At 34.9% G+C, this 13363-nt stretch overlaps 1 protein-coding gene across 16 annotated transcripts in view; it reads left to right on the top strand.

Annotated features, from left to right (window-relative positions):
• The window catches only part of SLC16A7 (solute carrier family 16 member 7), a 166441-nt gene extending 153344 nt beyond the window's left edge, over positions 1-13097 (top strand). For all 16 annotated transcript variants that reach the window (XM_061204301.1, XM_061204293.1, XM_061204300.1 and 13 more), the window contains 3 exons: positions 468-611; positions 4493-5311; positions 11187-13097. In XM_061204301.1, the coding sequence (XP_061060284.1) occupies positions 468-611; positions 4493-5311; positions 11187-11473 (1250 nt within the window). In that variant the 3' untranslated portion in view covers positions 11474-13097. The remainder of the gene's footprint in view (positions 1-467; positions 612-4492; positions 5312-11186) is intronic.
• The last annotated feature ends 266 nt before the right edge of the window (positions 13098-13363 follow it).

The following is a 13363-nucleotide window of genomic DNA, read 5'->3' as shown; positions in this document are numbered from 1 at the left end:
ATAATAAAAAAAAAATTTCAGCTGCAATTAAGGATATATATGTGTGTGCACAAACATACATTATTCCAGAAAATAAAATTCTAACAGACAAGTCATTTATATAATTCCTAGATTTTTGTTAGTTAAATTTACCTGCATTTGTTAGGATACTTAGGGAGTTTAGCTATGTCCTGTTGAAAAACTTTTCCATCAAAAGTTGAATAATTATGGTCCTAACAAACTCTATGTTAAACAATTCTAATTTATTATTTTATGTGCTTGTATATATATATGGGTAAAGATAACCAGTCAAATTGATTAGAAAGTATTAAAAAGTTTTCATGATATTCCATGTGAACTAATATTTTTCTTGAGTCATTAAAATGTGCTTTCTCAAATTTCAAAATTAACAAATGTTATAAATAATAAATAAATAAATAAATAATAACCCAGCAACTGAATATTTCTTAATGTCCTCTCTACCTCAGGTCCCATAAGTAGTGTTTTGGTGAATAAATACGGTAGCCGGCCAGTGGTGATGGTAGGAGGTTTGTTATGCTGTTTGGGAATGGTCACAGCCTCTTTTAGTACCAGCGTAGTAGAGCTTTACATCACCATGGGATTCATTTGTGGTAAGTCAAGTTTTGTTTTCAGCTTATTTTCTTCTTAACAGTGTCTGTTGTTTACAAAGCTCTGTCAGAAGCATGAGCAATAGAACATTCTTATTGTTTTCTTTGAATTTCTTTTTTATATCAGATGCTATCTTAAAGTATTGTCATCTGGTACATCAAAATACTGGCTATAGGCTGGCCAATCAAATTTCAAGCAATGGAAACAGCAAGTTATCAGACATGTTATGTGTTATGATATAAATGTCAAAAAGAGAACCTCTTTGGTTTGTTTTTACTGTTTCAACATTTAATATTCAGACAGTGAAGATGGTATTGTGGACACAGACTTTCTGGCATATAAATAGCTTCATTAAAAAAAAATATTTTCGGGGCTTCCCTGGTGGCGCAGTGGTTGAGAATCTGCCTGCCAATGCAGGGGACATGGGTTCGAGCCCTGGTCTGGGAAGATCCCACATGCCGCGGAGCAACTAGGCCCGTGAGCCACAACTACTGGAGCCTGTGCTCCGCAACAAGAGAGGCCGCGACAGTGAGAGGCCCGCGCACCGCGATGAAGAATGGCCCCCGCTCGCCGCAACTAGAGAAAGCCCTCGCACAGACACGAAGACCCAACACAGCCATAAATAAATAAATTAATTAAAAAAAAAAAAAAAAATTTCATTACTTATTGCTATTAGTGTCTGACTTATCACTCATACTAGGTTAAAAATGGTGCCAAAAAAGATATTTCCTGGATTCACTGATTAGCTTTAACAATAGAATTGTTGTTGCCTGTATTTTGATTAGTGGTAGAGCTCTGCATGGATATCCCTTCTTTTTCTTACTAAAGGATTCTGTTTAAAAGCTCTAAAAGGCACATTTGCCACTAAAGACAAATATTTTAAAATGACATCCTGTCACTTGATTATAGTTGTTTCTCATGCATGTCTGTAGACTAGCTGACCTGAATATGTACATTTGGAAAACACTATCTTTATTAGCCTCAGCAATAAATTGCATTAAACAAATCTACACTCAAAATTTTAAGAAAAATTAGACTTCAACGTATAAAGAAATTGAATCATTTCCTTTTGCCCACAGATAAAAAGGTAAATGTATTTCTCTTTTTATGACTTTAGATCAGTCTAACCTTGCATTAATGTATTATTTGATTAAAAAATTAGATGTATTAAAGCCTACAGTAATAGTGATGTTAAAATCTTTCTCTTTACAACCTATGGACAACTCTCTTCTTTTTTGATATGGTAAAACACCTTTGACATTTTTTAAAAATATTTATTTATTTATTTGGCTGTGTCGGATCTTAGTTGCGGTATGCAGGATCTTCCATTGTGGTGCACGGGCTCTTCATTACGGCACGTGGGCTTCTCTCTAGTTGTGTCGTGCGGGCTCTAGAGCACACAGGCTCAGTAGTTGCGGCATGTAGGCTCTCTAGTTGTGGCGCTCAGGCTCCAAAGCATGTGGGCTCAGTAGTTGTGGCCTGCGAGCTTAGTTGCCCTGTGGCATGTGGGATCTTAGTTCCCTGACCAGGGATTGAACCCGCGTCCCCTGCATTGGAAGGCAGATTCTTAACCACTGGATCACCAGGTAAGTCCCTCCTTTGACATTTTAAATGAGAATCTTCTTATATCTAAGAATTGTCATGGTGGAGTGAATGCCCTTTCCTTTGTGCAGAAATAGTACATACAGGTGACCTTGAACAACATGGGTTTGAACTGCAGGGGTCCACTGCACTACATGATCCATGGATCCATGGTTGGTTGAATCCTGAGGAGAGCTGGCTATAAATGACACATAGATTTTTAGCTATGCAGAGAGTGGGCCCTCCTAAACCCCACATTGTTCAAGGGTCAGCCATATGTCATTTGGTCATAGAATTCAGGCTGGGCCCACAAGTAGATGTATTAGGGAAAAGATGGTTTTGATGTTACTGTGTCACAAATATCAATAGCATTTTATGTTATTCTAACTTCAGTTCCATTCCTTTGGGTCTTAAAGGCTTTCGTGCTTCTAGTCAACCATTAAATATACCTATAAGGGATTTATCTTAAGTCATTATCAGCCAAAACTTCTTGGTATCTGTAATCAGACAGGTCTAGCTTTTAAACCTGACTCAGCACACATGAGCCGTGTGATCATGGATAAATAAACCCCCTTATGCCTCAGTCTCTCTGTCTTTAAAATGGGAAAATAATACCTCTTTCCTTTGGGAGTTGTTGTCATGATTAATGTAAAAAATGAATATATGGTACTTTACAGAGAGTACCCAGCATTTTGTCACTTTTAAATAAATATTAGCGTATAATAATAATCACAACATCATTATATAACATCTTAAAGTTCTAGACCTTACTCGATTTTAGCAAAACCCTTTTTTGTTATTGACGGAATTGGAACTCAAGAAGACTAAGTATTTACCCAGTAGCACACATAGGTAAGTAGTCGAGGCAGATTTAGATCTTTTGATTTCAAACCTCATGTTCCTTTTACCATGCCAGACAGGAAATAGATGACCACAATCTCCTAAAGAGAACTTGCATTAACATCTGAAAGCAAAATTCCAGGTGACAGAATGGGGGCACAGGGAGGGAGGATGGCTTAAGGTAAAGAAATTTGAACTTGGAAACACAATTCCTGGGTTTTAATTTGGGTTCTTCCACTTACAAGCTGCTGACCATAGTTTTATTATTTAAATGTTGGATCTAATTACACTCATTCTGCATATCTCACAAGTATAGCTGAGGTAGAATCAGGGAGCATACTGCCCTGTCACTCTCCAAAGCATGTTCTTGGTTCCTTCTTGTCAGTTTTTAGAAACCCTATTACAAATATTTAATACAACTATTTGTATTAATTTGTATTAGAGGTTTGCAGTAAGTATTTGTACTCAGAACTCAGTGTTCCAGAATCTTAATACTTAACCAATTTGCAATACTGTCTCAATTTACATAAACTGGTAAATGCAGAAGAATTCTTACTTCTATAGATCCTAAAATAATACAGAATAATGCCCAGGCTAAAGGGGAAAGAGAGGTATCAACAGTTTGTGTAAATCAATTGTATTTACTTTCTAAACAAACTTATTTGTTTCTGTTGCCAAATAGTTCCTTGGCGAGCTATAAGAAGTAATTCATTTCTCAAAGGCGATACTCAACACTGTCAAGGTGTCCCTAGAAACAGTAGAAACTTTTGACTTATATAAACAATCAGCTTTAATCCCTGAAATGAGAATATGTTTCAAGCAAAACAAAAGTTACTTATTTTTTAGTTAATACGCATGTACCTCTGTACTCAGGAAATGTGAAATGTGAGGGATGAAGAGCATGAAATCGATGGCATGAATTGATTACTCTTTTTTATCATTTGCATAGCTTTGAAAGAAATATCTCTGGGAGACCTAAGATTATTTATAAATGACAACTTTTTTAGTCTGTTCACTCTATTCCACTCTGAAAGAAAGTATTCACATTTTAAACACACTCTTGCCCACAAGGAAGATATTTATTCTCTATATGTGTATATAAATATAGAGAGAGGTTAATTTGTTTGTGGAATTAAGTGATTGTAACTAAGAACGAATGAATTCTGTCCCGGTTTCAACCTATTCTATGATTATTGCAACAGAAGTAGAAGTTTTTGTTTTTATTTTTGTGTTTTAAAAAGAAAGGAATATGAACCTGTCATGCATCTCAGGTGCCCAGTTATGAGAACCTTTTTGTTTATGTGCCATGCTATTGATAATACATAATTATTAAAAATTACTACGTGCTGTTGCATTTTTAGTTCTGCCATTTTCACTTGAATGTACATTTTGAGGAGTAATTTCTTTTGTGAGTGGCATAATGTGTTTGTGTTTTTCTTCCTTTTGTTTTGTTTTTTTTTAGGTTTAGGTCTAGCCTTCAACCTGCAACCCGCCTTAACAATCCTTGGCAAGTACTTCTATAAGAAACGGCCTATGGCGAGTGGCCTCGCAATGGCAGGAAGTCCTGTTTTCCTAAGTACACTGGCTCCTTTCAATCAGTACCTCTTTAATACTTATGGCTGGAAAGGAAGCTTCTTGATTTTGGGAGGTTTATTGTTGAACTCCTGTGTGGCTGGGTCCCTTATGAGACCTGTTGGACCCAAACTAACTACTAAGAAGTCTAAAAATAAGGTTGGTGTAAGAGCGACTAATCCAGGCATGAAGAAAAGACATAAGAAGAAATCAATATGGGCAAAAATTGATAAGTATTTAGATTTCTCCCTTTTTAAGCATAGGGGATTTCTGATATACTTATCTGGAAATGTCATTATGTTTCTGGGGTTCTTTGCCCCCATTATATTCTTGGCTCCATATGCTAAAGACAAAGGAATTGATGAATATTCTGCAGCTTTCTTGCTGTCTGTTATGGCTTTTGTTGATATGTTTGCCCGACCTACTGTAGGATTCATTGCAAACTCCAAATTAATCCGACCCCGAATCCAGTACTTCTTCAGTTTTGCCATTTTGTTCAATGGATTGTGTCATCTCTTATGCCCGTTGGCTGAGGACTACCCAAGCCTGGTGGTGTATGCTGTATTTTTTGGCCTTGGATTTGGGAGTGTTAGCAGTATCCTCTTTGAAAGTCTCATGGACCTTGTTGGTGCTCAAAGATTTTCCAGTGCTGTGGGTCTCGTCACAGTTGTGGAGTGTTGCCCCGTCCTTCTTGGTCCTCCTCTTGCTGGTAAGAATATTTCTCATCAAGGAAAGCAAAAAGCATAAAATTAATATCCATTAGCCAAGACTTTCTTTGTAGTGTAAAATGTGGTTTGTAATAATAGATACTAATTGCCTAAAAGACTGTGGGTGTGTTAATTTTAGCCTTTACTATGTGTTTTTAAATTTCCTAATTAGTCTATTTTAGACAAAAATTTCATTCAGAGCCTGGAGTTATGAACTTAAGAATTTAAATTAGACTGATAATTAGCATAATTTTCAGGTTTTTACCTATATCAACTTGTTTTGTGTTTTTAAAAATTGTATCATAAAAATAAAATTCCACTTTATTTTATCATTGATAAACAGATTTTTCTTCTTTTTTATTAAAATGAGTCAAAAATTTGAAGTAATGCTCTCAAAAGGTCAAGATCTGTTTTCTTATTGGTTATATTAATATGGAATTTGTTACATGCTTAAGGAAGGAATACTTTTATAATTTCACTAATTGGAATATATGAATAGGAATGCAAGAATGAAGGGAAGTTCATTCAAAGTCATTTTCTTGATCAGATACTTATATTCCATATTTATAACAATTACCTTTAGATTTTAAGATCTAAAATACTGTCAGTGATGCCTATAAAAAATCTCTATGCTAAATTATCTAGTAAGGATACTGAGTAGAGACATATGTATAAGTTCATTTTTGAAGTTAAGACTTTGTTTAGTCTTAGACATCAATGTTATAAATATTAAATACTTTTTGTTGACCAGTCTTTTTCAGTAATCACTGTATAGCATTGCTTTAGTTAATGCTAAATGTAGGTATTTACTTAGACCTCTTGGCCTGCCCCCTAATGGTCACAATAATTGCTGGGCTAAACATAAATTTTTTTCGTGTATTTAAAATCAGTGTTTAAAGTCTTCCTACATGACATCAAGGAATCATTTTGAAAGTGGGAAAATTCATGCTTAAATTGTTAATCTTAAGGCACCATTGACATTTACCTTTTGCTTTTTCATTTGGTCAGGAATGAGTGGTATAGTTGTTGACTTTTTCTGTCCACCAGGACTGTCCTCTGGTATCTAGTACAGATGCTTTGGGTGGTATATCTCTCATTATAGATATGCCAGGGCACCAAAACAATTTTCAAAGTGAATGAAGCCAGTAGGTCTTATTCATTTTGGCCAATATATGCCTATCTTTTCATACAGAATTAGTTTTACCAAATGGGTTTTAGAAGCCTATCCATTACCAATAAAATTCTTAGTATCAACAGAGAAAAATTTATTTCACCAGCCATGGTGGGATGAAAAAAAATCAAGTCAGGTCAATAGGCATAGTGGATGGGTGCTATGGAAATGAATGAATCTGATTTGGCCATTTCTACCTGGGCTGAGACCTATTTTAATAATATTTACATCAATTTCAGTATCCTTGAGGGCTTATTTTGTTAATATTGCCAAACTATTGCACCAGTGGGATCAGTGGCAGTAATTGATTTGGGGCTTATTGTTGAAGCTCTCAGGCTATAGCCATAAAAGAGTAGCCATTTTTTTTATCCTGTTTCTGCCTCCTGTTATCCCTGATACTCCTTAACTTTTAGACTGGCTTTTCCTCTGTAGCATTCAGTCACTACTAGCAAGGCGTCTGGCATATAGTAGGCACTCAATAAATACTTTCGAATGAATGGGTGTTGTTGCAGTTACTTCTTATAATTTTTATTTTTTTCAACTCGAACTTTCACTGCTACATTCAAAAAGAGCTGAAACTTTATTTCTGGAAATCATATCTGCTTTCTTGATGATGCCAAAAATTCCCAAAACATTTAGAAAGTATGTTGATTTCACAATCCAAAGTGATGATATAATTCTGATGGGGCAAAAGACCTAATGTTTTTGTATTTAGATATGTAATAATCATTGTATGAATAGGAATATTTGACTAAAGTTAGAATGGAAAATTAAATTACACAATTTTTGTTTTGTTTTTTATGTATATATCATACTTACTCAAATTAACTCAAATAAGTCCATTCTAACATTTACCTAATTAAAGCAGAGAACTTTGTTGAAGTAAATAATTTCACAAGTAGCTAAATTTAATATCAAGCCACTAACTAGATTCTAGTCAGAATGATGGAAATTCTTCTTTTATTTTTTTTTGCATTTTATTTCATTTATTTTTTTATACAGCAGGTTCTTATTAGTCATCCATTTTATACACATCAGTGTATACATGTCAATCCCAATCGCCCAATTCATCACACCACCATCCCCACCCCCCCGCGGCTTTCCTCACTTGGTGTCCATACGTTTGTTCTCTACATCTGTGTCTCAACTTCTGCCCTGCAAACCGGTTCATCTGTACCATTTTTCTAGGTTCCACATACATGCATTAATATACGATATTTGTTTTTCTCTATCTGACTAACTTCACTCTGTATGACAGTCTCTAGATCCATCCACGTCTCAACAAATGACCCAATTTCGTTCCTTTTTATGGCTGAGTAATATTCCATTGTATATATGTACCACATCTTCTTTATCCATTCGTCTGGCGATGGGTATTTAGGTTGCTTCCATGACCTGGCTATTGTAAATAGTGCTGCAGTGAACATTGGGGTGCATGTGTCTTTTTGAATTATGGTTTTCTCTGGCTATATGCCCAGTAGTGGGATTGCTGGATCATATGGTAATTCTATTTTTAGTGTTTTAAGGAACCTCCATACTGTTCTCCATAGTGGCTGTATCAATTTACATTCCCACCAACAGTGCAAGAGGGTTCCCTTATCTCCACACCCTCTCCAGCATTTGTTGTTTGTAGATTTTCTGATGATGCCCATTCTAACTGGTGTGAGGTGATACCTCATTGTAGTTTTGATTTACATTTCTCTAATAACTAGTGATGCTGAGCAGCTTTTCATGTGCTTCTTGGCCATCTGTATGTCTTCTTTGGAGAAATGTCTATTTAGGTCTTCTGCCCATTTTTGGATTGGGGTGTTTGTTTTTGTAATATTGAGCTGAATGAGCTGTTTATATAATTTGGAGATTAATCCTTTGTCAGTTGATTCATTTGAGAATATTTTCTCCCATTCTGAGGGTTGTCTTTTCGTCTTGTTTATGGTTTCCTTTGCTGGGCAAAAGCTTTGAAGTTTCACTAGGTCCCATTTGTTTAGTTTTGTCTTTATTTCCATTACTGTAGGAGGTGGATCAAAAAAGATCTTGCTGTGATTTATGTCAAAGGGTGTTCTTCCTATGTTTTCCTCTAAGAGTTTTATAGTGTCCGGTCTTACATTTAGGTCTCTAATCCATTTTGAGTTTATTTTTGTGTATGGTGTTAAGGAGTGTTCTAATTTCATTGTTTTAAATGTAGCTGTCCAGTTTTCCTAGCACCATTTATTGAAGAGACTGTCTTTTCTCCATTGTATATCCTTGCCTCCTTTGTCATAGATTAGTTGACCATAGGTGCATGGGTTTATCTCTGGGCTTTCTATCTTGTTCCATTGATCTATGTTTCTGTTTTTGTGCCAGTACCATGTTGTCTTGATTACTGTAGCTTTGTAGTATAGTCTGAAGTCAGGGAGCCTGATTCCTCCAGCTCCGTTTTTTTCCCTCAAGACTGCTTTGGCTATTCGGGGTCTTTTGTGTCTCCATACAAATTTTAAGATTTTTTGTTCTAGTTCCGTAAAAAATGCCATTGGTAATTTGATAGGGATTGCATGGAATCTATAGATTGCTTTGGGCAGTATAGTCATTTTCACAATATTGATTCTTCCAAGCCAAGAACATGGTATCATCTTTATCATCTGTTGGTATCATCTTTAATTTCTTTCATCAGTGTCTTATAGTTTTCTGCATACAGGTCTTTTGTCTCCCTAGGTAGGTTTATTCCTGGGTATTTTATTCTTTTTGTTGCAATGGTAAATGGGAGTGTTTCCTTAATTTCTCTTTCAGATTTTTCATCATTAGTGTATAGGAATGCAAGAGATTTCTGTGCATTAATTTTGTATCCTGCAACTTTACCAGATTCATTGATTAGCTGTAGTAGTTTTCTGGTGGCATCTTTAGGATTCTCTATGTATAGTATCATGTCATCTGCAAACAGTGACAGTTTTACTTCTTCTTTTCCAATTTGTATTCCTTTTATTTCTTTTGTTTCTCTGATTGCCGTGGCTAGGACTTCCAAAACTATGTTGAATAGTAGTGGTGAGAGTGGACATCCTTGTCTTGTTCCTGATCTTAGAGGAAATGCTTTCAGTTTTTCACCATTGAGAATGATGTTTGCTGTGGGTTTGTCGTATATGGCCTTTATGATGTTGAGGTAGGTTCCCTGTATGCCCACTTTCTGGAGAGTTTTTATCATAAATGGGTGTTGAATTTTGTCAAAAGCTTTTTCTGCATCTATTGAGATGATCATATGGTTTTTATTCTTCAATTTGTTAATATGGTGTATCACATTGATTGTTTTATGAATATTGAAGAATCCTTGCATCCCTGGGATAAATCCCACTTGATCATCGTGTATGATCCTTTTAATGTGTTGTTGGATTCTGCTTGCTAGTATTTTGTTGAGGATTTTTGCATCTATATTCATCAGTGATACTGGTCTGTAATTTTCTTTTTTTGTAGTATCTTTGTCTGGTTTTAGTATCAGGGTGATGGTGGCCTCATAGAATGAGTTTGGGAGTGTTCCTTCCTCTGCAATTTTTTGGAAGAATTTGAGAAGGATGGGTGTTAGCTCTTCTCTAAATGTTTGATAGAATTCACCTGGGAAGTCAGAATGATGGAAATTCTGACTAAACAAATAGGTCTATTTCAGAATCACCTGGAATATGCATATGATAAATAATATGGATTTGTGTATACTAAATTTTGCCAGTAATAATTATTGTTAAGAATTAGATGCCTGCATAAGCAAGAGGCAAAACTAAGTATAAACAGTATAAACTGAAGCATGTTTAAAAGTCAGTAAGCTTTGCAATTATATGGCACCAGGCTAGTTTTTCAATGTTCTCAATAATCAAATGGAACAAAAACTTTCTTCCTGATTAGTTTGGCCTTAATAATTTAGATTCAGATAAAGTGAAAAACTGTGATTAGCCTGAAAAGTGACATGACACTTAACCAAGAGGTTTGATGAAGCCATTTTACAGAGTAGTTAAGAATACGAGATGCAGACAGACTGGTTAGAGCCCAGATTCTGCCACTCACTCACTGGCTACGTAACCATGGTCAAATTACTGCGAAGTGATCTTGTAAGGATTAAATGCAAAATTACAAATAAAGCGTTTAGCCTAGTGCTAGGCATAGAGAAAGCATTTAGTAAATATTACCCCCACTAGGAACCTTATAAAAGCCTCTGAATTTGTCCTAAAGAATGTAATTTTTCCTCTTTATCGAAATGATAGTAAATGTGGAAAGGTTGAAGCAATCTCAATATGTGTGCTATAAATCTATTCATATATATGTTTATATTTGTAAATACGTATATGTATTTCTACACATGTAGGTTTAAAAATGTATCTCACACATTTATGTATCTATGAATATATACACAAACACATATATACCTAGCTTGTCTTGGTTGTACACTTTTATTAAGGGTAGTAATTTTCAATAGATTTAATATACTGGTAATATAATGCAGAATATGTCTGTAAATGCCTTTACTATGCATATGTGGAAGTAAATGTGGAAGTAAATGTGTCTGAATGCCTTTACTATGCATATGCCTTTACTATGCATAATCTAGAATATTTTTTTCTTTACTAAACGCTCATTTATTATTAACTTAAATAAGAAATAGGTATGCAGTGTGGAGAAGAATTTATTTGCAAATGTTAACATTTTATGGCTGATTTATTATGCTGTCTTAAAAGACATTCTTTGTCTCTTAGGTAAATTGGTGGATGAAACTGGACAATATAAATACATGTATGTGGCCTGTGGAGCTATTGTAGTCCTAGCCAGTGTGTGGCTGCTCATTGGCAATGCTATCAACTACAGACTGCTCGCAAAGGAAAAGAAGTTGAAAGAGACAACGAAGAAAATACATACACCTGAGTCCCGAGAATCTGAATCCTTGAAGACATCTAAAAGTCATGACGTTATTGTCAAAAGTATCAAAAGTCAAAAGTCAAAAGGATCAGGGGTTAATCCCTCAGAAAGAGAAACTAATATTTAACAAGAATCACATCTCTGATTTCAGTGTGTATGACTTTCTTAGGAGTATTTTTTTTTCAACATATTAGAAGATTTTTAGTTGAAATGAGGAGTCATAATTAAGGATAGAAAAGAGATTTTCCTTAATGGCAAAATTTTAAAAACTTTCTTTTTTAAAACTTATTTGGGCAGTTAAATTTTGAGATTATGCATATAAAGAATTCATGCAATGGGCTTATTTCCATACATGACTCTGGTTGCGGTGGTTGAAATGATTTTAAAGTCTTCCAGTGACTTCCAGTCTTGGTTATAGAGATCTGAATCCCAAACCACTGGTTTAAGTAGTTAGAAGGAGTATGTTTAATCCTGTAAGACTATCCTCTCCACATTTCATTTTTTATTTGATATTAAAGTGTGAAATGGAATTTAAGGAAATGAATTTTTCCCAAACATACACACACTGACTTTCACACACTTAAGAACAAGCACACAGGGCATCTGGAGAAAAAAGACAAGTTCAAAAAGAATATTATCACTGTAATTTTTTAAATCCATGGAGAAAAAAGAAATGTGTTATATCTGCATACTACTTTACAGTGTGGATTTTAAAGATAAGAACATGGGTGAAAATGAGGGTGGCCTTAATTTGAAAATACAACTAACTGCTGTAAAAAAAAATCATATGCATATATGAAATAAATTTGAAAAAACTCCATTTTAAACCATTATTTCAGAACACTGTCCGATTTGATTCATGCATGCACATGACTTCTTTGAGGAGGACCACCAGTACCTGGTGCTAGTGAATAGAACCCTCAAATAATTTTCAGAATTTACTAATATGTAAATCAAATTAAAAGCCTAAATGACTCCTAGCAATGAGCTGTCTATTGATTTTAAAAGGATTTTAGTTAGTAATCCAGAAAGTAATAACCAGGGACTTCTTTTAACCAAACTCAATCCAGACTCGCTGTTATACTGAGACATCAAAGTGGAATCAACCGGAATCCTGGTTGACAGGTTTACATATAGGCAAAATTTTAATTTTTCCCAACATATAGTGGTGATCAGAGGGTTACTGTTATGAGTAATCCATCTGAGTAAAGCTAAGAGTGGGAGGTGCTTATAGTGAGCCCTCCAAGCTCTCTCATTTTCCTCTTCTCCATGACAAGCAAAAGCAAAAAACAGAAATCCAAACAGGCTTTTTACTCAGCCACTGAAAATATCTCATATTATAGGAAAGGTAGCACTTGAAAATTCCACCCTCTACCGATAAGCTTTCCTGCTGCCTGCGAGCATAACTAAACCAGGAGACTTAAAAACGGCTTCTAGAACTGGAGGTTGTGTATGATTTGATATATACTTGGAAAGTGTAGATTTAGTTTATAACTTGATAGAAAGAAGCCTGCCACATGCCAACCCAGGTTAATTTAGCAGTTTCTCATTTTCATAACTATGTGAAAACATCTGGGACTGAATCACTCTTGAATACAGAGGCATAGGATAGATCTGTGCATTCAGAACTATAAATACCATTTTGAGTAAGTACTTTTAAACAAGAAAGAGTTTATACATTCGGTATAAAGTTATAAATATTCACCTTTATAAATGAAGTTTAAATTAAGGTCATGATTAATAAAAAGAATTTAGTGCTTGATTATTGAAATAATGTCATTCTTAAGATGTCAAAAGGAATTTGCCGTTCTTCTTACTATTATTATTGCAGTAGAGGCAGGTGCTATTCTTATTTCCTTTAGGATTGCACTTGGATTCCAAGCTTTTGTGATAGTTAACACTAGGGATTGATTTGTAAACTTTAGGCACTGTTTGAGCATGTGGCTCACGTTTAGCAAGCCATATAAAATTCCATATTTCAATTAACATTCACTTTTTTGCATAAAGGTATTTGTAT

The sequence above is a fragment of the Eubalaena glacialis genome, chromosome 11, assembly GCF_028564815.1.
Source record: "Eubalaena glacialis isolate mEubGla1 chromosome 11, mEubGla1.1.hap2.+ XY, whole genome shotgun sequence".
NCBI classification, from domain to species: domain Eukaryota; kingdom Metazoa; phylum Chordata; class Mammalia; order Artiodactyla; family Balaenidae; genus Eubalaena; species Eubalaena glacialis.
This window is presented reverse-complemented; position numbering and strand designations above follow the sequence as displayed.